The sequence below is a fragment of the Mustelus asterias genome, chromosome 1 (assembly GCF_964213995.1).
Source record: "Mustelus asterias chromosome 1, sMusAst1.hap1.1, whole genome shotgun sequence".
Classification (NCBI taxonomy): domain Eukaryota; kingdom Metazoa; phylum Chordata; class Chondrichthyes; order Carcharhiniformes; family Triakidae; genus Mustelus; species Mustelus asterias.
Window position 1 is genome coordinate 63,038,500 of NC_135801.1, and position 26,635 is coordinate 63,065,134.

General features: G+C 42.7%; 1 protein-coding gene across 4 annotated transcripts in view; it reads right to left on the reverse strand.

The window, feature by feature from the left end:
- The window catches only part of sorcs2 (sortilin-related VPS10 domain containing receptor 2), a 612,212-nt gene that overhangs the window by 504,449 nt on the left and 81,128 nt on the right, over positions 1-26,635 (reverse strand). For all 4 annotated transcript variants that reach the window (XM_078213272.1, XM_078213290.1, XM_078213281.1 and 1 more), the window contains exon 2: positions 2,028-2,095. In XM_078213272.1, coding sequence (XP_078069398.1) covers positions 2,028-2,095 — 68 coding nt within the window. The remainder of the gene's footprint in view (positions 1-2,027; positions 2,096-26,635) is intronic.

Here is a 26,635-nt window from a genome sequence, read left to right on the forward strand (position 1 = left end):
CCACTTCCACTGGGCATAAACTACAAACAACAACTTGGTTTCTTCTTGGATTTCAATACTCATGGACAATTTGCAATTGTGCTGGTTTCTGTTGTTTCTGTCAAGGAACAGATCTGACAGTAGCCAAGAAGCGTCTGTTCACAGGATTCATAGTTAGTAAAAATGTTCCTCTTATGACTTTGCTAGTATGGCCACAGACCTTTCCCAGCGTTGTAATGATGATTTCACTCCGGCCAATCCCAAGCATGGCTGGACCACAGTTATGTCCAACAAGTACACACTGTTTAAATTCACTACTACCAGCATTTTAAATTGGAGGCAGCCAGCTTTCAACTGTTTGGCAGTGAAGGCATATGTGTCTTCTAATGAAGATTGGTGTTAGCCATGATTCAGTGGTAGCACTCTCAAGGTTATTAGGGTCCTGGAACAGAACTCCATGGTATATTGTGAAGCCAGACTAGGCCCAACAATTTTTCTATTTTGGCATAAATATGAGGAAAGAATACTTCACTCCAGGATTAATTTCCCTGACAAATTAGGGATCTCTTATAGTGAAACAAACTTTATTTAATAACACAGTTTAAATATAACTAACGAATAAAACAGCTTAACCATTAACACTTGAACAATATTTAAAAATGAAAGGAAGCAACTCTTTCCAGCTTAAGACTGTTTCAGTTCCAAATAACTCCTATTCATACATAAATCAAATCCCCCACTTTTAAATTAATAGTTATCAAACCCAGGCATATTTGCTTTAACATTAGTTAACAGGCTTGGAGCTTTCAGAGAGATAGAGTTCCAGAAGACTGAAAAATCTTTCTAACTTCAGCTGCAAACCAAACTACTTTCTGCAAAAGCTTTTTTTCTCTGCCACAGACACAGGTCTGCACATAAACCACATAATCATATGATCCTGTCAATTACTCTAATCAGAAATCCCAGGGGAACTTAAGTAAACAAAAGTCCATTAGCTCTACTTAAACACATGCAAGGTTGAAATGAATAATTATCCTACTCTCCCAGCATTTGTGTTGCATTCTCTCCAGAGATACTGACTGCCTGCAGCATAAAGCTGAATTTTTAAACATTCCCCTCAAACACAAAAGACAATATATGTATATCCATATCAATTGCACTACCATCATCACACTGAGTCTTAAGATTGTGGTTTCAAGTCCTCTCTGCAGACTGTCAGAGGTCTGCTTTTTGGATGAACTATTAAAGTAAAAGATTCCACGGCAACACTTGAAGAAATTTGGGGAGTTCTCCCAGTCTTGTGGCCAATATTTATCCCTCAACCATGATTAATAAAGCCATTTAATCATTACAGCATTGCTATTTGAAAGATATTAATCCGTGCAAGATGGCTGTTCCTTCATTATAAAATGACTATGCATCAAAGAGTATTTAATTGGCTGTGGGGAATTTTGGGATATTCTGAAGTTGTAAAGAGCACCATATAAATTCAGGTGCTTTCTTTTTTATCATCATGAAAGGCGTTTTGCCATTGGTGAAAACCTGGTAGTGTAAAGGAGGCATGTAATTAAAGTGTCTTGAAGCCATGTATCAGCTTTGCTGAATGAAGTGTTCATTCCTGTGCCTGACAGTTTTATTGAAATCCAGTCACAAACTAAGGAGGGATGAAAGTACTGTCAACAATTACTGACAGAGATGAATCATAAGACTTCATGAGTGACCTGATCAGCTGGTTCACAAGTTGAAAGGGTAATCCAGTACAATTTTTGTTTTTGCAAAGTCCTGCACAGAATGAGCAAAAATTGTTATTGCTGAAATCATTAGATTCAAATCCGATAATCCTTGTGGGATTTGTTGCAAGATCCAATAAAAAGAGAGAAATGCAGATTTTCAATATTAAGGCAAGCAAATAACAGATTTTGAGCCAGGCAGCCATCCATCCATCTGTTCACATTGTCATTCCTGTACTGGTCTCCTCCTCACTCGGAAAGCTGCACACGTTCATTTTTGCTGGCATTTGTACACAAAACAAACAAAAGGTGACTCACCTCCACAGAGAACTTTCCAGAACCTTCCCCATATCTGAATGGAAGAGTTTTGTGAGAATCAAGATCACCTGCAAAGCACATTAGAAATGCAAAGTGAGTGTAAATTAAAGCAGTACAAAATCCTAATTTATGCCAACATTCACAAAATCAATCTAAAAACATCTGGAATGCTAATAGGTTTCTTTAAAGAATATCAGATTTCACAGTTAAGATCATAGAACCTCTACAATGTAGGAGGCGGCCATTCAGCCCATTGAGTCTGCACCGACCACAATCCCACCCAGGCCCTATTCCTGTAACCCCACATATATCCCCTGATGCTGGGGTCAAGTCAGCATGGCCAATCAACCTAACCCACACATCTTTGGACTGCGGGAGGAAACCGAAGCACCCGGAAACCCACGCAGACATGGGGAGAATGTGCAAACTTCACACAGACAGGGTGACCCAAGGCCGGAATTGAACCTGGGTCCCTGGCTTTGTGAGGCAGCAGTGCTAACCACTGTGCCACCATGCTGCCCCAGCATTCAAATAGAAAAGTGGCAAAATTGTCATATGTTGTGATGTAGTGCACTATTAAGCCACAGATGCAAAGATGGCTACGGGGTCAAAGATTTCCATACCTCACTGCCATTCAGTGACCTTTGTTGAAATACCACTTAGGTGGGCGTTGAGTCAGGACAAAGTTGAGCTCGGCTACAATGCCCACTAAGCCTTTCCCACTCTTCATTAACCTGCTGATCCCAACACCATCACCACACCCTATAGAAATAGACTGGCTAGTCCATCAAGTCTGCACCCTATGAAAAACCTGGTTCAATCCCATTCGTCTGACCCATGCCCTTCAATATTTCTACATTCAATCAATATTTTAATTCCTTTGTAACAGAATTTATAGGCTCCACTTCAACAGAAAATTCCACATTCTCGTCATCATTTGTATGCAAAAAAAAGTTTTTTTTTAAAAATCACTCCTTCAATTCATTTTAGGATGATCTTAAATTTGTGCCTCTTTTTTTTTTTAACCAATTTGCCAACCAGTGGGAAGTACCAGCCAAGGCCTGGAAATGCAAAGACAATTGATCTCGGTGAACACAGGAATATCGAGAACCTGTGCTGTGGATCACACTGAATAACTAGGGTCCAGGGTCGAGAGACAAGGAGGCGGTTCACTGTTTTACATTTTATTGATATGCATTCAAACCATAATGGGTACATCTTGAATAACTGCCAGAGAAGCATCTATGATTCCAATGTGGTTTTGATGTGATAATTTGCTAACTGTTTTTTTTTAAATCACAGTGTGATTAATAATACTGCACACAAAACCATAACACCTAATACAACCTTTTAATTTGTACTTCTGTGCCTCTGTCTCAAGTATACAAATAATATTTTGTACAATATCATGCTTCAAAGCACACAAAGCAGACTGGGAAGCTACGTGAAAATGGATATTTTGCTCTTCCTCTCATCCCAAGTATCCATTATTTATACAAAAACAGAAAACGCTGGAAAATTTCAGCACGTATGACAGCATCTGTGGAGAGAGAACAGAGCTAAAGTTTCAAGTCTGGATTACTCTGGTTCAGAAGCAGCCATGTTTTTCCACCAAATCAGCCCAAAAGCCGACTCGCCTGTCACCCATAAACACCAATTACAGGAGGAATTCTATTAGTCTTTGGGTGAGACATTCCAGCAGTGAAGGGACTGTCTAAGGGACATTTTCTGGTTACCATGCTTGATCCCCCATATAATGCTCTCCAACAAATAAACAGATCACATATTTCATTGCTGTTTGCGGGACCTATCCATTGAGAAAAAAATGGCTATGTTTGCCCATGTAGCAACAGCCACTACCCATCAAAGCCACTGAAGTACACTGGGAATCTATTGCTCTTTATTTCATCCTGGGTATCCATCATTTAAATATAAACTTTACACTGAGCAGATTGTTTGACTGCAGGGAAGTTGCATCACATCCGAGCCCAATCTTCCCCTCAATTGATACCCATACACATACATTTCAAATAGGCTGTTTGGATTGCAAATGTGCGTGAGAAGCTCGAGCAATTTTCTCCTTGTAAATCACAGTACTGAGCTCAATTGTACTAACCCTCCCATCACCCGGCTGATCAGCACCAAATGGGGGTCAGCATCAGCCTGACCTTTCCTGCCTGTAAAGCTCCGCCCTTCATTGGCTGCACTCACAGAGCAAACGGGGCAGTCTGTCGTCAAGACTAAATTTTTGCAAAAATCATTTGTAACGGCAGCAGATGTAGCTGGCAAAGTCACAATGACAGTGGCAATGACGCCACCACACACCTGCCTGTAAACAAACTTGACAAAGAGACTTTACCATGGTGACAAAGCCCTTTTCAAGCAGATTTATTTCAGTAAAACTAAACGGGAAGATTAATAGAGCCTATGTGAAGTCGTTAGATGCCACTCTCATGGTGCTACAGTGAAGCCAGTATTATTAATGTTTTTACACCATTCAAGGAGGAACACTGTGGATTAAGAAGCATCTCGTCACTTTATGGGTCAACTTGTTCAGTAGTTTCGAGGCATATGCAAATGAAAAAACACTGCTGTGTTACAGTGTGTTCTGGCTAGTTTGCTTCTGCATTTCTACAGATGTTCAATGGAATTTGGTGTTGAAGGGAAGGAGGAAGGTGCGTATTAAGTTCACTGAAGTACCAATTGTACACACCAGTGCTGCTTTGAAACTGTTACACGAAAGGTGCGCAGCATGTGTAGAATGGTAACTGCCAAGCCAGGGAATTGGCTGGCAGAAAACCATTTAAACAGCTGCCATCACCATGTTAAAGATTTCCAAGAAGGCTCAGCAGACTGCACTATGCCTCTATTTATTAACAGGAAAAGGTGTCCTTACATGACTTATTAAAACATAATCCATTGAGCACGACTGAAGAACTTGGCGCCTCTTCCAAAGAGTCATATTGGACTCAGAATATTCATTCCATTTCTCGCAGCACAGAAGCTGCCAGAACTGGTGAATTTATCCAGCACTCTTGTGTTTATTTCAGATTTCCAGCATTTGCAGTAATCTGCTTCTATGCAATTGATTTCAGTTGCCCTAAGTTAAGCAGGGGAGCAATCAGCCAAGGTGACTCTTGAAGCAGGACATGATTGGACTCAGCTCCGATACCCACGTGGTCAAACAAACCTCCGTTTTGACCAAAGTACTAGATGCCATCCGGCATGGAGAGGTTACATTCCAGCACCAGAAGAGGTAGTAGTAACACAAATAAATCATTTGCATGCAAAAGTAAAAGGCACGCAGATTTTGGAAGTCTTTTAAGTGTTGGAAGGGGTTAACAAATACTGGGTGAATGAAGGGACCGTTGACTATAATACCCAGCACATCCACTGATAGTCCTGACATGATGAAATAGGTTTGCATTTTCTTTCTTTTATTTGTCACTATTACAGAGCAAGAAAGAAGGAAAACCATTTTGATTAGCAGCTTGGGCTTAAACTACTGTCATATATAAAACCTCCTTTGCACAAAATTGGCAAAGGAGGTTAGCATTACGCATCTTTCAAAACTGAAGAATACTATTAGACAGAAGTTTGCAAACAGAGCACGCATTTTAATTTGTCAGAGTGAATAGCAGCTGTTGCTAAGCATTTGTTAAATCAGTTAGCAGTTATCTCCTTTATTGTGTAACATTCTTCCCATCGCTACACCACTTACTACATTCCTTATTACGATATACAGTCACTTATTCAAGATTAAGGGGAGACAAAGATGATTTGATGGCCTATAACACAATACACATGGACTGGGAAATCTGGGTTTTTTCAGCACGGCGGCACAGTGGTTAGCACTGCTGCCTCACAGCGCCAGGGACCCGGGTTCGATTCCTGGCTTGGGTCACTGATTGTGTGGAGTTTGCACGTTCTCCCGGTGTCTGCGTGGGTGTCCTCCAGGTGCTCCGGTTTCCTCCCGTGGTCTGAAAGACGTGCTGGTTAGGTTTATTGACCTGAACAGGCGCCAGAGTGTGGCAACTAGGGGAATTTCACAGCAACTTCATTGCAGTGTTAATGTAAGCCTCACTAGTGACTAATAAATAAACTTTAGCTTGTTTTCAATTATAAATACTGTTTTCCAGGACAGCCCAAAATGAAGCAGTTGGAGGCATTTTGTAGGAGGTATTTATGTCTCCATTGTAAGAGGTATAGTAGGAGGTATTTTGTTGCACTGCAGTTACACATGTCTTATGCTCCAACCAATCCATTTCCACCCTCCCAGTCCAAGTGGATTAGCTCAAAGGATCTATTGCCTTCCTCATACCAATAGTCTCCTTTTGCTTTAATCGTGTCTGTCTCACAGGCTAACATTCATATTCTGCCAACATTTATTTGGGTAGTGCTAGTGAAACCAAGTAGGACCTGCTGAACGTGAGTTCTATGAATGAAACCCCACAAATGGAAATAATCGAAAGATGAATCTTGAAGATTTCAAGTGATGGGGCTGTGACTAGTTCCTTTGGCAGCTCGTTCCGTTGTTGGACTGTGCTTGTCCCCACCAACTCTTTTATAATTTGATGCCACCCATCTTCCACACTATCACAGACCTTCAGTTTTGTTCTTTTTCCATCCTCCACCATTTCACCGACTAAAAAGTTATTACATTTCTAACTTTCCCAGTTCTGATGAAAAGTCACCACTTGAAATGTTGGCCTGGATTTTCACCGAGTAGGGTTGACTTGGGAGCCATTTAAAAATGGTGGGCTGATCCAAAGGTCCTCCCCATCTCCCACCCTCCCAACATCCGCTAAAAGCCACTCATGCCTCTGTACCAAGCTTACGGAACCGACGAGGGAACGAGCTATTTTGGATCTGGTATTGTGTAACGAGGTAGGTAGAATTAAGGATCTTATTGTGAAGGACCCTCTTGGGTCTAGTGACCACAATATGGTCGAATTTCTGATTCAGATGGAAGAGGAGAAAGTTTGGTCCCAAACCAGTGTCCTCTGTTTGAACAGAGGGAAATATGATAGGATGAGGGATGAATTGGCTAAGGTAGACTGGGAGAGCAGGCTGGCAGGTAGGATAGCTGAGGAACAGTGGAGGATTTTTAAGGAGATCCTTTTCAGTTCTCAGCAAAAATATATTCCAGCAAAAAACAAGGATTGTAAGAAAAGGGAGAACCAGCCGTGGATAACGAAGGAAATAAAGGAGAGTATTAAAATAAAAACAGCTGCGTACAGAGTGGCCAAAAATAGTGGAGAAACAAGTGATTGGGAAAAATTTAAGAAACAACAAAGAGAGACTAAGAAAGCGATAAAGAAAGGAAGGATAGACTATGAAGCTAGGCTAGCAATTAATATAAAAAATGATAGTAAAGGTTTTTATAAATATATAAAAAGGAATAGAGTGGCTAGAGTGAATGTTGGACCCTTGGAGGACGAGAGGGGGGAGTTAATAGTGGGAAATGAGGATATGGGTGAGTCTTTAAATAAGTTTTTTGTGTCGGTCTTCACGGTGGAGGACACAAATAGTTTGCCAAATATTGACGATAGAGGGTTGGCAGCAGGAGAAATACTTAATACAATTAATGTTACCAGAGAGGCAGTGCTGGGTAGACTAATGGGACTGAAGGTGGACAAGTCCCCGGGTCCGGATGGAATGCATCCCAGGGTATTGAAAGAAATGTCAGAGGTAATAGTGGATGCGTTAGTGATTATTTATCAAAACTCGTTGCATTCTGGGGTAGTGCCGGTTGATTGGAAAACGGCTAATGTTACGGCGCTGTTTAAAAAAGGAAGGAGACAAAAGGCAGGTAACTATAGGCCGGTCAGCTTAACGTCTGTAGTAGGGAAAATGCTGGAATCCATTATTAAAGAGGAGATAGCAGGGCATCTGGATAGAAATGGTTCGATCAATCAGACGCAGCATGGATTCATGAGGGGAAAGTCGTGCTTGACGAACATGTTGGATTTTTATGAAGATGTGACTAGGGCGGTTGATGGAGGAGAACCGGTGGATGCGGTGTTTTTGGATTTCCAAAAGGCGTTTGATAAGGTGCCCCATAAAAGGCTGCTGAAGAAGATTAGGGCACACGGAGTTGGGGGTAGTGTGTTAAAGTGGATTGGGGACTGGCTATCCGACAGGAAGCAAAGAGTCGGAATAAATGGGTGTTTTTCCGGTTGGAGGAAGGTAACTAGTGGCGTGCCGCAGGGATCGGTACTCGGGCCGCAACTGTTTACCATTTATATAGATGATCTGGAGGAGGGGACGGAGTGTAGGGTAACGAAGTTTGCAGACGACACAAAGATAAGTGGAAAAGTGAATCGTGTGGAGGACGGAGAAGATCTGCAGAGAGATTTGGACAGGCTGAGTGAGTGGGCGAGGATATGGCAAATGGAGTATAACGTTGAGAAATGCGAGGTTATACACTTTGGAGGAAATAATAACAAATGGGATTACTATCTCAATGGAAACAAATTAAAACATGCTACCGTGCAAAGGGACCTGGGGGTCCTTGTGCATGAGACGCAAAAGCCCAGTCTGCAGGTACAACAGGTGATCAAGAAGGCAAATGGGATGTTGGCCTATATTGCGAGGGGGATAGAATATAAAAGCAGGGATGTCTTGATGCACCTGTACAGGGCATTGGTGAGGCCGCAGCTGCAATACTGTGTGCAGTATTGGTCCCCTTATATGAGGAAGGATATATTGACATTGGAGGGAGTGCAGAGAAGGTTCACCAGGTTGATACCGGAGATGAGGGGTTTGGATTATGAGGAGAGGCTGAGGAGATTGGGTTTGTACTCGTTGGAGTTTAGAAGGATGAGGGGGGATCTTATGGAGACTTATAAGATAATGCGGGGGCTGGATAGGGTGGAGGCGGAGAGATTCTTTCCACTTAGTAAGGAAGTTAAAACTAGAGGACACAGCCTCAAAATAAAGGGGGGTCGGTTTAAGACAGAGTTGAGGAGGAACTTCTTCTCCCAGAGGGTGGTGAATCTCTGGAATTCTCTGCCCACTGAGGTGGTGGAGGCTACCTCGCTGAATATGTTTAAAGCGCGGATGGATGGATTCCTGATCGGTAAGGGAATTAAGGGTTATGGGGATCAGGCGGGTAAGTGGTACTGATCCACGTCAGATCAGCCATGATCTTATTGAATGGCGGGGCAGGCTCGAGGGGTTAGATGGCCTACTCCTGCTCCTATTTCTTATGTTCTTATGTTCTTATAGCACTTCCATGTCCATTGACCTATTATACACTGCACAGAACCAATACACCCTACAACATTAGCATGATGTGTAAAAAAAAATTTAAAATAGTTAATTCATAATTTTCTCCTGTGTTCAAAAAAGCTATTTCACTACCAGCTAATAAAAGTGTCAATCACCCAGACTTTAAAATATCAACAACAAAAATGACATACCCTTGAAACCACTTAACATTGTGAAGGTGACAGCAGCAATCAGAGAGGCTGATCTATCAAGCAATATTTTCTCTGGGCTGCAGGAGTTTCAACAAGAATAATAGCTGTCTGGGCTCTCAGGACAGAGAGAACATTGCTTGATCGACAGCTAAGACTCATTGCTCTCTGCTGTCAATTTCACAATGTTTGGCAGCTGGTAGTGAAATTATTTTTCTCAACATAGCAGAAAGTTATGAATATATTACTTTCTAAAGCTTTTTTTTCCCCAAAACACATTCTACTGGCACCAAAGGGTTCATTGGTTCTAGACAGTATATAATAGGTTTATAGGCATGAAAGTGCCATAGCTTGACACAGACAGCATGGAGGGACATGGGGGTGAGGCATGAGGTGGCATGGATGGGGCATGGGAAGTGTTTGAAAGATGAGGGGGTAAGCGTTGGAGTACCTGTGTTTTCATTTTAACTGGAACAAAGTCACAGGCATCAAGGCAGGCCTTTTAAACAGCCTGCCTCCGCATCCAATAGCTCCTGTGACTGCCTCCAAACTTTTTCCTGGGTTTGGTAGCCCGACACCAGCAGCCTGCACCTGCCCCAGCAACCAAGATCAAGCTTTTGCATGCACTTTCTCCTGAGGGCCAAGCCTGTAATTTTCCCTGACTCCCAGTATCTTCCTTGAGGATAAAAATCCAGATTGTTGACTCTCTACACAGATGCAACCAAAGCTGCTGAATATTTCCAGCACTGCCTGTTTTTAGCACAGATTTCCACCATTCGCAATATTTTCCTGTTATATTTTTAACACCGAGCTATCCAGTATAGTCTCACAGGAAGGGAGACAGATTTCCATACCATTATAATAAATCATCTTGTTACCAAAAATATGAATATTCTTGCTGCAGAGCCACCTGCAACCGCTTAAAAAGCAGGTGCATTTTTCTTCAGGGACAGGAAGTAGCAGCACTGTGGAGCAGAGGTTGGCAAGAGTGCACAACCTGCAGAGCAACTATCTAGGTTTTCAAATCCATTGATGTGGAAAATCCACAACCAACTGCCAAAAAAAGTCTCCAAAAGTTCCATCCACCTGACACTTCCCATTTAACGATCACTGGAAGTGGACAGTTCCCGACTTGCACAGTCCACAGTTGGTAAGGGAAACAGAAAATGACAGTAGTCAGGTGAGTAGAACCAAAAATGACACCAGGAAAAAAAAAATGCCATTCATTGAAACCTATTTGTTCCAGCTTTTTTCAAGCAGGAACACTGGGTCTTCCAGGATTCAAGTCCAAGATCGTAACAGACAACAAAGCAGCAGAAAATTGGCAGAACCTGCAGCCACTTTGCTACATTTCGGCTACTGTTCACTCAAATGCATAAAGGGCCATAGTGAAACATAAGTCATAAACCCCACTCTCAATCATCTCAGGAAAACAGCCACACAATGATCCTGTATGGTTGCAAGTCTGGCAACCCTCGTCCCACCTTTTCTTTACAATCGTTGTAATATATCTAATTTTGAAGCAGCAACCTACAGGAAATTCAGCAACGTGCACCTTATTTTCCCACACCAGTTGAGTATGAACTACGATAAATGCAATTAAGCTGGACAACTCATTATGTGTAATCTCTCAATTTTTCCTACCAAGGATAGGAACACTCAGCATCATTTCATATCTTGCCTAATTTAGATGTGATTCAAACTGTTAATGTAGAGGAAGGGCATTGCCATAATCACTAAACATGCTTTATTTGGCCTTTCAAAACAGATGACTCCTGTTCAACCCTGGCTATTCAGCAAGGCCTCTGAGTTGCTGCAATTAAGCAATAGCAGAAGTTAGGTCAAAGCCCTGCTTGAATCTAAGAATAATGTTCAGCATCTGGGATTTGTAGAGATCAGGATGCTGTCAGCACACAGTCATATTTTTTACTCTTTATCTCATAGATATGGTGTCTGGCCCTATCATTAAAAAAAATCAAAGAACAAGAAAAAGCTACTCAGCCAAATGAAGCTCATCATCATCATCTTTAAAGTGATAAAAGGATTCAATTGAGTAGATACAGAGAAACTATTTCCTCTTGTGGTGGAATCCAGGTCTAGGAGGCACAATCTTAACAGTAGTTAAGTCATTTAGGAAGCGCTATTTTACAGAGAGAGTATGTGGGTTCAGCCCAAGTTGGGACTGGACACTGAGTTTGAGACTCTCTGGTTTAGCCTGAGATTATTTCCAGGCAAGGGGAGTGGAATTGGTGGCAAAAGTATAAGGTTTGTGTTTGAAGATGAAGGCTTCAATCTTTCATGATGTTTGGCTGGAGTAAATTATAGTTCCTCCAGGCTGAATGTTGAACATGCAACTACGTCTTTCATTACAAGATCCAGATGAATTTTAAACATCACAAATGTTTTTCTCTGACTAGATGTTGAGAGCAGCTTTAAACTAAAAATGTTTTATCTGATTTGATTTACTGACTTTTCTGTCTCACTTTTAACTATTATCTTGCCCCTACCTTATCAATACTCATTCACAGCCTTTATACCTCAGCGATGTGATCATTTAAACACCTTTTTTTCTAGTTTGTAACAATATGAATTTCTCTCATGATTGCTCGTAGCTCACCCCACATAATTTCATGTTCCTCTCTGCACTCTCTAATGCAGTCGATTGGAATATTGGTTCACACTATCTGTGCTCCTTGTGGTTGTGGGGTCCGCACACAGCAAGTTAAAACAGCTTTCTGTTGAACTGTGTTGCTTTGTGAAGCAGGCCTAAGGCAAGAGATGAGGAACTGAAGGAATGTGTGAAGGTCACTCAGCCATGTTAATGGACTTGGAGATGTTGATCTGGTCACTGGATTGAGGTAGGGGTGGAGAGGGGTAATGTTGCAGAAGTGGAAGCAGCACTCTATTTCACAAAGAGAGTATGAGATTACCAGATTCGGCTATACCGAGTTTGTAATGGGAAGAGCTTAAGTGGATCATATAACCATGACAATGGAATGATTAGCAGAGGTTGTAAAGCACATCTTCTTGGCTCTATATTGGTACTTTGCTGTCGTTTTGTATGTCTTCGAGGTCATTTTACATGTCGATTGATGTATTATGATTAAATTCTAGGATGCATAAAATTTAGAGGTCAAGGGTAGAATTGGTTCAAGAGTTTTGAGTAAACCATAGAATATTGAAGTCACAGCAGATTGTGAAAGGCTTTAAAAATGAGCTCTTAGCGTGTCGTGAACTCAATAAAAAAGTTGCGTAATCATATTGGAATTGTGTAGTATAATTTACTGAAGTACTCATATTGGATTGTGTAACATGAGCTTGTTCAAAGACCCAATTTTGCAGTTGTTACAACCTTTGTCTGTGTTCTTTGGTGTTTAAAGTAATGAAACAAATCAGAACACAAAGACATGCATGACTTTTTTTTCCCCTGGTGTAGTGATCACTACCTCAAATATGATCTGGCCAGGGCATCATAAAATCTTAACAAAATCACTCAAGTCTTATATTCCGCTGTTCCAGCTCAACATTCCTTTACCCTGTTTCAGTTTCCATTAGACATTGAAAGTGATGACTCCCAGATCCCTTTCTAACTGCCCCCCACCCCCTACAATGCATTCAATATTGCTTTTCTTATTATTTCCAGCTCTATTATAAATAGCAATGGAGACAGCAAGACACAAATGAGGTAACATCCTTTGAGGTAAAGGATGTGAGGGAGCCCATCATATTATTCAGATCCACTGACTAAGGTCAAACCAAAGCCAGACTTCTCCCTTAGGAATGAACAATAGCCATTCAATGCTTCGAAAGAATATCAAGAGAGCCAGTCAGGAATAAAAAACATGCTGACTTATGCAAAACGTTGAAGGGCAAGGGAGAAATGTATTGCAAAAGCAACTTGCAAGCATCCTCAGTCTACATCATAATTGCATTCAGGTAGGCAGGCAGGCACCTTTCTAAATCACTTAACGTGTTTTCACAAGCAACGTATAGAAATATGTAAAAAATATAAAGAGACTGATTTTTAATGATCCCTAACAGAAAACGACAGCCACTATAGCCATTTGATTTACAGCTGGCACTAATTTGAACAGGAGACTTGAGTTAATCCGATTTGCCCACTCACTATATGCGATGGTCAGTGTAACCAAAAATTTAATGAGTATAAGAGACGGGGCCCAACAACTTCACAAGAAAGTCCGCAGCAGTGGTAGGACACCTAACGGCCCCAAGGATTGAGTCGTGGTCATGAAGGCCATGATACTGAATGTCTCCCATCTTTGTTAATAGTGCAAACATTAATTGAAGCAACTTGAAGTCTCCATCAGCTGGTGGTACCATTAACAACCAAAAGAGGCAGTAGAGGTTGGGGCAGCTTCAATAAAGGTAATAAGTATAATGTGAATTGTGTCAACTCCTGCTGCAGTACAGTGGATGTCTTTATGCTTTGGCAGTTTTGTCTATGTTGCAAAATGAGATGTTGGTTGGATGCAGGCCTAAAAAAGTCTTTTAAAACTTGTTAAATACTGAACTGCTTAAAATACCAGCACGTTTGACACATTTTAAGTAGCATCTTTATGAGCGTCTTATATGGTGATGACCAATGGGTCAGTGTCATTTGGTGAAAGAGATGGCAGTCTAAGTTATAAGCAAGGACATTGCAAGTGGTGGGGACGTAGTATTTACTTTCCTGTTTGCAGACCTTAGTGGAAGACAGTGTATTTAAATCTTGCCCCACAAGAATGTAAAAGGGCAAAGAAGAGCAGGGAAATTTTCCATGATGTCCTATGTAATACTTACCCCTCAACCAACATTATTAAACAGATTATCTCACTAGTGCTTGTGCGATCTTGCTGTGTGCAAGTAACATACTCAAGTCGCCTGAAGTATATTTCTGCAGTGCTCACCTTCGCTCATCTGCTGGCTACATATCATGCACATGGGACCAAGCCAGAAATGGGGCCCAACTTATTTTAATGAAGCCCAAGCAGTAAAATAACCCAAGCCTCCACTGACAAACAGGGGTGAGCCTGCCACCTTTACACCTCCAGGTTAAAGTCCAACAGGTTTATTTGGTAGCAAATACCATAAGCTTTCGGAGCGCTGCCCCTTCGTCAGATGGAGTGAAAATCTGTGAGTCACTCCATCTGACAAAGGGGCAGCGCTCCGAAAGCTTATGGTATTTGCTACCAAATAAACCTGTTGGACTTTAACCTGGTGTTGTGAGACTTCTTACTGTGCTTACCCCAGTCCAACGCCGGCATCTCCACATCACCTTTACACCTCACAGCCACTTAAATTTGGAACTTGGGTTCTATTTACCACAGATAGGCCAAATGGGAGAGAACATACAGTCTGATTCTTCAACCTCAATACAAAACGTACAGCCTTATAGTATACAAAAACAGAAAATACTGGAAACTCTCAGCAAGTCTGACAGCATCTGTAATGCTTTGCATCTGGATGACACTTCATCAGAGCTGCAGACAAAAGAAAATCAGATGAGAGGCTCAAAAAGCTAGCTTATTCTATCTCCACAGATGCGATCAGATATGCTGAGATTTTTCAGCATTTTCTGTTTTTGTTTCAGATCCAGCATCTGCAGTAATTTGCTTTTAGCTTTATAGTGTATCAACCATGACTCAGTTGAGTCAGAAGGTTCTGGATTCAAGTCCAACTCCAGGACTTCAATAACAAAAATCAAAGCTGAGACACCCAGCGCAATTCTAAAGAAGTGCTACACTGTCTGAGGTGTTATCTTTCAGGTGAAACATTCAATCGAGGGCCTGTTTACTCTCTCAGGTGGACTCCATTTTGAAGAGAAGCAGGGCGGGTTATCCCTGGTGTCTGGACCTATATTTATCCCTCAATCAACTTCACAAAACACAGATTACTTGGTCATTATCACATTGCTCTTTGTGGAAGATTGTTGTGCACAAATTTACTGACACATTACTGATTACACTTCAAAATGCACTTAATTAGCTGTAAGGCGTTTTGAGTTGACCGGTGGATGTTGTGAAAGATGCTATATAAATGCAAGTCTTTGTTTTTCCTCTTCTGTTTCAAGATAACTTTGAAGAGATGAGAGTCAAATTCCTGTGGTAAGCATGTCTGCCGTGATGATCTCCTGTCGCAGTGACATACTTCACAGATTCCAGTCCTGCTTGGGGTAAGTGATTGAGAGCTGTGTCTGGGAAGGAAACTGGGTGATTGATTGTCAGTAGACATCTTTAACTTAAAGCTCAGGGACCAGGGGGCTCCAATCATGTTTTCAGTCCGCAGTAAATGTCAGCTTTGCAGCCAGCAGCCAGAGAGGTTTCTGTTTACAGTTTTCTATCAAGCCAAAAGGGAAGCTGAGACAGAAAGAAAAGAAACTTACTTGCTGCAGCTTCACAGCCCAGGAATTGCTGCTAGATTTTTTTTGTACTATCCAAGGTGGTAGGGAAAGTATAGGGGTTAGATGAATGACTCCTGTTAAGTGGACATGAGGATCACGAAACATAATTGACCGCCGCCCATTTATCATACTGCAGGCAGCACTTTAATTCATGCCGCCTGCTTCTTTGCACGACTCCTGCACTGTTCATTATCTGCATGCATCAGCAGGTGGCTCAATATCACGAGTTGCAAGAGTTACTTGACAGCAGCCCAGTGCTCTTAAAGCGGAGGTGTATTGTAGCTGCAAGTGGTGGGAAGCCTTTGAAAGGTGAACAATTCCTATGGTACTTTGAGCAAAGTTTGAACATGTGAGACAACACGTGTCCAGCTTTTCAGACACTGCACTAGAGGGCTTGTTGTAAGGCAGAGAGAGAAGGAGAGGCAGAGCAGAACAAGAGTCAGCACTCTGAAAATTAAACAGAAGGATCTTTTTACCTACATTATTGACGTGAACCAAAACTCTGGTTTTTCACCCTCCGTCCTCAGACTTTTCAACCTCAGTGGCATCCTTGACCACACTGGGCCAAATACAGGGAGTACAAAAAGATGACTGGAGAATGTAGGAATTGTGACTGCTTTTAAGAAAGTAGGCATTCACCTGCCTGATGCACTCTGATTATACGCCAGCTGCACATGAGGGAGTGGAATCTCTTTCGGTTCACAAAAATGGTCAAGTTCACAAAGCTCATGCATGGCACAATGCATGCAGTCACTGGTACCCCACAATCCATGCCAAACCCTCATGTTCATTCTGCTTTTGTGTCTCTGGCAAAAGGAAATGAGCTCAAGCTGTCCATCTGTGGAAAGTGAGCCTGCACTACAAACTGTGACATGTTGCTTGTAGCCTGAAAGGAGCCAGATGCATAAGCGTTAAGAGCCGCAGTCACTTTGACAGCAACAAGCAATGCTGTTTTTGCTCTGCTTTGAGGGCGTCGTTGTGGCTGCAGCAGCGGGCACAGCCAGTGATGAATTTGGTGCAACGAAGATGCCTTGTACATTGGCCCTCACTGAAGTTTAGGTAAGAGAATTGCTCCCCGAAATTCCTTGGTGGATATGGCCTGCTGCAGCACATGCTGCTTCCTCTCCTCCTTTTTTCTGGCAGCTTATCTTGCTCCGTGCGTTTGCTCTTCATTCTCCATTCCATGTGAAACTTTGAGAATAAACCCGGCAAGGTCATCCATGTGCGCGAGTAATTTGTTTCAGCACAAGTTTTTAAATGAACTTCAGCAGCAGCCAGAGCACTCCCTGTAGAGTAACTATTCAAACTTTAACCATGTATAGGAAAGCTCCAAAAACATATGTAACTTCACATTTAGTCGGAAGCTGTGCTTGCCCCGTGTGCAAGGGAGGGTGGGGGGAGGGGCAGGGGTAAAGACTGCTGCTCTAGTGTTTCATGCCATGTAATATCATGTTCAGTTGCGCAAAGTTAAAATAGGGAACTGGCTTGAAGATACAGTTCAAAAATCGTAGATTGACATCAAATTAGCTCTGCATAGTGATTAATAGCATTTTCTACCTACCCTGCATTCTACACAAACTCCTTTACCAAGATGGTAAAGTTAGGGTGGGATTCTCCAATCTCACTCACTGCAGGGATTGTCACAGTTGGGACAGATATTTGATGCACCAGCAAAAGGTCCATTGGTTTTAGGAATTTTTGCACTTTGGCGCCATTTTTGAGTGTTAGGTGGCCACCTGGTGCTTAAAAGGCAGATGCCGCAGAGCCCAATCTAATCTTCAAAAATTTTCCAGTGTTGATTTTATAACTCCCAGAGCAGGTTCTTCAGATAACAGTTGGAAACATTTAACGTTTGTCTGATTGGCACTTACTGGTTACTTCTTTACATTTGCGCTTATTAACTTTCTTGAGGCCTTGCTTCTATTGGCAGACTCCACATTTTTAAAGCAAACCTAACCATTTGTTGACAGTAGCAAGTCTGAATATCTCAATAGTGTATTGTACACCAACCATAACTGTGTGAGCTTCACTGAATCAGACTGATAATTCTGCACCAATCGCCATTAACTTATGGACAATGGAAAGTGGGGCAGAGAACAAGAGGGAAAGGTCTGTCATATGTTGGAAAGCAGGAGTGATTTAATAACGAAAGGAATGATGGTGTAGGATGGGAGGGGTATTGGGGCAATCTTTTGTTTCTTTTACTTACCGCATTGTCACCCTCTTTTGCCTTGTAAAATTGTCCATTATGCTCTTCCCGTCCTACCCCACATTTTCCCCTGGCTCTGAACTTATCTAAAATCTCTTAAATCTCTATTTTTTTCCAGGTCTGGTGAACGATCATCAATGTGCAATGTTAACATTACTTCACTCTCCACAGATGCTACTTCACCTGCTGAGCGTTTGCAGCATTTTCTGCTTTCTTTAAAGTGGGGAGAGTAGCCTATGAAGGATTTCAATCTATAGTATATCCTGCAAGATGTTGATTCCCCAGTCACTATACAGTGCCATGTGTTTAAATATTGACAAAAATATAACCCAAGAAAAATGGAGAAACAAGGCAGTCCTTCAATTTAAAAGTTATTATCTGATGAGGACAACATATAATTAAATAAGAACAGCAGCATGAATTTCAACAGCTACACTAATCTGAAAAGGAGCAAAAAATTACAATCAGATTGCAACATTTCAAATAAAAAAACCATTCCATCCGAATCATGTATGTCTTGATCAAAACCTGCAAACCATACATAAAAAGAGGCCCACTCAGAGTTTTGGGTAACAATCAAATCGACAATGAAAACAGCATAAACAGCAAACACAGCAGGACAAAGAACACCTGAAAGAGAAAGGCAGGTTAATATTTCGGGTTGAAATGACTACCCACCTGGCTTTGTGCTAATTTGTCACAGTGGGATCACTACCATCTGGTTTTGGCACTACCATCCTGGGCTCCACATTAAGTTTTTTATTTTACATGCACCTTTTTACTCGTGTGAAAGCATATTCAATACACCTAATATCTGGTTTAGGCTGACAGTGGATAAGCTTATGCAGTGACCACCGCCTTCTTGAGGATTGGGGATGGACAATCGATGCCCACATCCCACGTAAGAATTCTTAAAATAGGAACAACAAAAAAAAGGGTTGGAAGCATTTTCAACACGGTTTTGATGTGGGTGGTCGGCCTCTTAAACTGCTCTGTGCCCATTTTCAATAAGAAAGGGCACAATGAGTTCCAATTTCACCTTCATGGTATCGTATTACACCCAGTACAAACAGAGTTGCACAGTTATAAGCTCCATCCTCATCATGGGCAGTAACTTGGCAGCTACACCCAGTCAATGAAAATATATTAGAAACAAATCACAATGGTAGAACAAACAATTGATAAAATGAAAACCTGCAGATCTAATTCCCAAGTCCATGGGATTCAGGCTATTTAGTTACCACAGCAGAAGGTCACTAAATGGTCAGATTCTGTCATTCCAAAATTTGCAGCTGTTAATTTAGTATGAAACTCGAGTTAAATTAAGTTATTTTTCAAATATTACAAAATCTGAGAAGTTCAATGATGAGGTTTGTAGAACAAGTGCTGGGCAGCTAATAACACTCATCCCGTGAAGTGAAATCTAAACACAGACACCTATAACTAAAAAAAGGAAATAAACATTCATGTAAAATGTAAGGATTTGTCCATTTCGGGATGGCTTTCATTCACTTTGGGTGGTGCTATAAAATGGGTAATAGATTCGACATTGACTTTCCTCTCCATTGATTATTCATGCAGCTGATATGCTGTTGTCAGCTTTCCACTGGCACCTGAATTTAAGATGACCCCCATTGAAAGTGGGTGTTATGTTTCTCCAATTGGCTCAATGAGCACATATCCTGGCATGCTATTCAACTGTGCACACCAAAAAAATACCATATCTGATTCCTGACTGTGATGCAACCTCAGTTAAGGGAAAAAATAACAGCCAGGATTCCAACTTTAATTGCTGTCTTTCAGTGCATTGCACAAGTGGTCACACATGTTAATAAGCTATTCAACTAAGACCGATTCTGTCCTTACTCAACCATTGATACATGCTTGTTCAGAACACACTAACTGATAGGGATTAGGAGCGAGACCCTGACTGATGTTCTCTTTGCCTATCCGATGACTATGAAAACCAATTAGCATCTTTGCTGCTGTTTCCTGAGTGAGATTATCAAAGCAAGCACAGACTAGGGATCAAACGCTGAATGCTCAGAGTCTGTAAAGCATAGTATCACATTGGGTCTTCTGATGGTAATAGCATTGCCAGAGGCTGGTTTCAGTTCAAACAATAATTAAATCTTTAAGTGTAAAATTTGAATTTTTATTTTACAGGTCTGTTATTTTAAACCAAATTATGACATTAATTCACAGTTGCATCGCCCCAATTATACTGAACATTTTACATTGGTTCCTGCCCAACAAGGGCAGGAAACTGATTAGCATATGTAAATCTCCACTTAAATATTTAAAGGGTGGTGCAGTGGCACAGTGGTTAGCACTACTGCCTCACAGCGCCAGGGACCAGAGTTCAATTCCTGGTTGGGGTCACTGTCTGTGAGGAGTCTGCACGTTCTCCCACTGTCTGCGTGTGTTTTCTCCGGGTGCTCCAGTTTCCTCCCACAGTCCGAAAGACGTGTTGGTTAGGTGCAATGGCCATGCTAAACAGGCGCCGGAGTGTGGCAACTAGGGCATTTTCACAGTAACTTCATTGCAGTGTTAATGTAAGCCTACTTGTGACACTATTAAATAAACTTTTTTAAAACATGCACAGTCAATTTCAAGCCAGATTCTCCTGGGAGTCTCTGACTCCCAAGAGCAGCAGGAACCCGGTCTGAATCACTACTGGTCTCCACAAACGGAGACTAGGTGTTGTAGTCATGCCCGGAGATTGGAGGCATTTATGCCTCTGGGTGGTTAGAAAAATGGCTGGGTAGTGACGTAGAACAATCCCCGGGCACTGCTGACTTGACAGGTTGGCACTGCCAAGGTGCCAGGGGTGGTGCAACTGCCAGGGCAACACTGCCAGGATGCCATTGCATGGGTGCCAGATTGACAGTGCCAAAGTGGGGGGCCTGGGCTCGAGGGAGGGGGATCTTTGGTGACCCCATAGCAGGGTGTTGCTCATTTGGGGGAAAGATTGCTACTGCAAAAAAGTGGGGGGGGGCGCCAGATGCCAGGGAGTGGGGGTCTTAGCCAGTGAGCTGGGTTGGGGGGGGGTAAAGAACAGGATGCCCTTTAAAAATCTCTAAGGGGCCAGCCTTTGCCGCTGTCTTTAGGTGCCCACGCCAAAAATAATTCTAAATGTGGGAGAATTCAGTGATAATCTCCTCAGGCTCCAAAAGATCTGTGTGGATGTATTGCAAACTGAATTGCACTCACTGACCCTCCCAGCGGGAATCTCACTACTTTTCCTGTTGGAGAAGAAGAAGAAATTTTTGGGAGACTTCCGCCCGGTATATTTATTGGACCATAAGATGCTCACATTTTTCCTGGGGAAAAGAAAACATCGCCCAAGATTGTTGTGCGTTTTATGGTCTGAACATTATGCCGAAATATTTCCTTTTAAAACCCTGGTGTATCTTACGTTCCAATGAGTTTTACAGTCAGCAAATGTTAGTTATTACCGCCTAAGCAAATTGCCCTCCCATTGTAGAACTCGGCCTTTATTTCTTTCAATTGATTAAAATAGAATGATAATTAGACAAGTTCTCCCTTAGGCTGGCAATTCGCTCCACTAGATTGCCACTCAGGCATTGAAGACTTAACATTTACCCTACAGTAATCAGACCCATCAACATGAGGCACAAAGCTGCTGAAATGCAACAGTCAACTGGATGATTTGCTCACAATCTGAATTGTACGTTTTGACACTTACTTTCCACAGATTGAAACAACAGCAAAAAATGAATTACATACAGCATCAGCAACGTGGCAAATTTTGCCTTAAAATAACGGAGTAGGGGTTTTGGGCACCTCAAGGGAAAACTAAGCACAGTTGCAACTGAAAACAGGGAAATGCTTGACTGGTACAGTACTTAATCAACTGCCAGTCATTTACACAGGAGTGAAACTTAAAACCCTCCTTCACATTACTGCTCGTCTTTCAAGGCTAAAATGTACTGCAGAAATGCAGCCTGCAAGAACTCTGTCCTTGGCTTTCAGGCTTCCAGTCAACTTGAAATCTGAGAAACAATCCCAACCTAACATGACTGAGCAGTGGCTGGAGAAATCATTCAGAAAAACTAGTTCAAATGCAACAAGAGACAATACACAGATAACACCTCCGGGTAAATAACAAACTTCACTTTTGGGCTATGAGCTCAACTCGGTCCAAGCTCCATCTTACTGTTTTTAGCATCAAAAAAACAAATCAATCTGGAAGTCACAAACAGGGTTTTATTGTTTCTAAGAGTCGCAGAAATATACAGCAGAGAACACGACCATGCAGCCTATTGTTTCCTGCCAGCTGCGGGCTTTCGAGTTCGGGGCACATTTTGGCCAATGATCTGACTTCAGTACGCCATGACTGAGTATCTAATTAAAGTTAATGGGTCCCTCACGGTGCCCCCTCGTTTTGGGAGGGGAGTGCATCAGGGCTGCCCCATATCTGGCTAGTTATATCCTATTTGCATGGAGCCTTTCCTGCACCTTCTGTGGAGGACGTTGCCAGGATTAATTCTGCACGAGCTGGAAATTTGGGTGGTCCTTTCAGCCTACTTGATGTGTTCCACATGTTCATAGGCCCCTGGCTGACCTGTGGAAGACACACAAGTGCCAGGAAGTGCATTCTACTGCATCCTCTGCAAGGATCAACTGGGACAAATGTCCAGGACTCCTGGTCAGTGAAAGATGGATTCCCTACCAGAGGAGCTCAGGCTTTTCACCTGGAGCAGAATCAGTCTCCTCTACCTGGGAGTCCATCTGTGCCCTGCTGAGGAATCCTAGCCAGCGAACCGGCAGTAGCTGGAGGCCAAAGTTCCCACTCACCTGAAATATTGGACAGGGCCACTTTGAGGACGGTCTTCCAGGGGTCAAGTGTGGGTCATAAGCCAGTTGATCACCCCCACGTTGTGGTGCTTTGAAGCTGGAGTATATCACAAAAATGCAAAAGGTGGCCATCAACTTCATCTGGGACAAAAGACTGCACTGGGTCCCTGCTGAGGTTCGGAGTCTATCACTTAAGGGGAGTGGTCAGGCGCTGGTGTGTCTCCACATCCAGATAGCAAGCAACCTTCCACTTCAGATCCTACAGCAATAACTTTACATTGAGCCCCTTCCTAGATGGTGTTCTTCCGCCAGCCATACTGCCTGAATTATGATGTGCAGCTCCTGTTTAAAGCTTCTCACAGCATGTAACTTCTCATAGGCATTGCCCATCTTTCACCTGAACCTGTTCAAAGTCTGGAACGCTGTTCCCTCATGCCAGAGTTCTTCCCCCTGAGGAATGGCAGCGGTCATCTGGGAACGTCTGCTCAGGAATCTACACCTCCACCACTATAACTTCAGGTGGCTGGTGGTGAGGAGGGATGTGGCTGCGGGAGTGGCCAGAATCAGAGACGTGACGGGTGATGGACGAGTGGCCTGGATGACCCCCTTGGAACTGGTGCGTTGGTTGTTGGTGGGCATCCAGCTCACAGCTGATGTCATCTATGCCTTCAAATGGTGCTGCTCAGCCCCGACAGTGCATAGGTCTCCAGGAAACATAGAAACTAGAAGCAGAAGTAGACCATTCAGCCCTTCGAGCCTGCTCCGCCATTCATTTCAATGATGGCCGATTATTGAATTCAATATCCTGATCCCCTCTTCCCCCCCACATCATCCCTTTAGCCCCAAGAGCTATAGCTAATTTCATCTTGAAATCAGACAACTTTTTGGTCTCAACTACTTTCTGTGGTAGTGAATTCCACGCATTCACCTCTCTGGGTGGAGAAATTCCTCCTCACCTCAGTTCTAAAAGGTTTATCCCTTATTCTCAAACTATGATCCCCAGTTCTAGACTACCCCACCATTGGGAACATTCTTTCTGAATCTACCCTGTCTAACCCTGGTAGAATTTTATAAGTTTCTACGGCATCCCCTCTCTCTCTTCTAAACTCCAGTGAATATAATCCTAACCAAATTAGTCTCTCCTCATACGAGAGACTTGCCATCCCAGGCATCAGCCTGGTAAACCATCGCTGTACTCCCTCTAGAACAAGGCATCCTTCCAGAGATAAGGACACCAAAACTATACACAATATTCCAGGTGTGGCCTCACCAATGCCCTATACAATTGCAGCCCATCCCTATACTCAAATCCTCTCGCTGTGAAGGCCAACATACCATTTGCCTTCTTCACTGCCTGCTGTACCTGCGCGCTTACTTTCAACGACTGATGCACAAAGAAACCAAGGTCTCAGTGAGTGTCCACCTCTCCCAATTTACACCCATTCAAGTACTAATCTGTCTTCACATTATTGCTACCGAAGCGGATAACCTCACATTTATCCACATTATACTGCATCTGCCATGCATATGCCCACACACACAAGCCTGTCCAAATCATGCTGAAGCATCTCTGCATACTCCTCACAGCTCACCTTCCCACCCAACTTTGTATAATCTGCAAATTTTGAGATAATACATTCAGTTCCCTCTTCCAAATCATTCATATGTAATTTGAACAGTTGGGGTCCTAGCACAGATCCCTGCAGAACCCCACTAGTCACTGACTGCCAATCAGAAAAAGGCACATTTATGCCAATTCTTTGCTTTCTATCAGCTAATCAGCTTTCTATCCATCTGAAGACATTACTTGCAATCCCATTTCCTTTAACTTTACATAGTAGTCTGTTATGTGAGACCTTGTCGAAAGCCTTTGGAAAGAATACTCAGGTACTCCTGCTCAGACAGAATTTCACATTGGCCATACGCCTTGAACCCTCCCTCAGGTCCCGGTGCCCCACAATCAGAGTTGCATCACAGAAATGCCCTCTGTGGCTTTTAGCACAGTGCAGAGGGGTTTTCTGTCTGGGCTGCTGTTGCATAACTTTCATCTCTTTGCCTTAGCCTGTTGACCAGGTATGCCTTGTTGCCATCCAGCAGCAGTGGTCCCCAGTGGAGGGCTCTCTGTGCAGGAGCTCTCCCCCTTATCATCAGCAGTCTCATGCAACTGTAGGTTGCATTCGTCCATGGACTTCCAAGATGCACATGTATTTTGTGGTCTTGTGAAGTCAGTGGACCACATATATGCAAGCTTCCTAGGCTTTGCCCCTTTTTAGTTTTCTGAAAGTTCGGTTACTTTCATTTTGGCAACAAGTGGTCGAGGGGGTCATCGGTCCTGACTATCTGCCCTTCTCCCACAGCAATGTTCGCTGCCAGGTGTCCCTGGAAAAGGAGCACGTGGTGTCTGCTGACACCATCAAGGCTTTCCATGGCCAGTTTCCTTTGAGATTCTGCTCATTTTGGTGCAGTACCTCTTTAAGAAACTGCATGTTGATTTATCCCACAGTTTGTTGATTTAGTTTATTTGGTTAATGAAAGGCAGCTCACACAGGCATGTCAGGACATGTAATTAAGGTGCTAGCCCAGACTAATTGCACTGAGACACTCTGTCTACCACAACTCTCATAGACGATCGTCTCTCTGGCTACATAGAAATGGTTTTATTCATACCTTATCAAGATGCAGATTGGTGGTATGCACCTGGAAACACCCTCCACCTGCTGACAGCAGGAAATGACCATATACAGGTGGTCTTGCATAGCCATGGTGGGATTGATACAGTAATGAAACCCAAATGGATGATGCAATTTGAGATATTACCTTTTATATCAAGGGACCAGGGTTAGAAAGGGGTATAAAGTCACAGCTCATAAGGATATCACTGCTGCAACCAGGGTGACATGGTCAGTCACAGGAAGTTGTGTGGAAGAACTTGTTCAGAGGACTGACCACCACCTGGGAAGGAGTTCTGGCATTCAGGTTTGACTATGCAACTGGTGTTGTAAACATATGCTATTCTTAGTAGGAAGTGGAAATTGTATCCAAAGTTGTTTCATGTCATTGATTACGGGATGCAGACTGTCATAACGTAGCCCCTTTGAGGTCCACATGATTGGGTTGGACCCCATAGAGAGGCCAACAGGAAGACGAGCCAATTGGGAGCAAGGGCACACATCCTGGGACAGGGGAGACCCTCAGTTGGAGCTAGGAAGGAGAAGAGAATATTGGTTCCGTCAGACCTTTACCTTGTACATGTGTTGTATTAGTTAATGAACCATTTTTGGTTACAAGTCACCTCCCAATTTACTACATAGACCTCAGAGGGAAGTGAGACTCCCTGTTTAAAAGTTGTATAGTTTCTTTCTGTGTTGCCACCGTTCTATGATTCGACATGACTCCATTTCAGCAAAAGAACTAGTATTGAACTATATACAACTCCAGTGTCTAGAGGTCTCTCGGGGAGCTGCTGTAACCATTCAAGGCAGGCAGAGAATTTAGTCGCCAATATATTCCCAATCTGCAACAGGTATGAGGGCCCTGGTTGCAGATCCTTTGGGTCTACACTCCACTCAATGAGTGAAGAGGCTGCAGAGAGGGGAGGCTCTACAAAGGAAGAGGATGGCTTTCCACCAAAGATCCAATAACTATGGGTTTCCACAGAGCACCTCACTCAGGAGCAATGCCAGAGGTGACTCAGATTCAGCCAAGATGGTGGTCATGGAATTGTGCCATCACCTCAAGAGAACCTGGGGCCTGACAC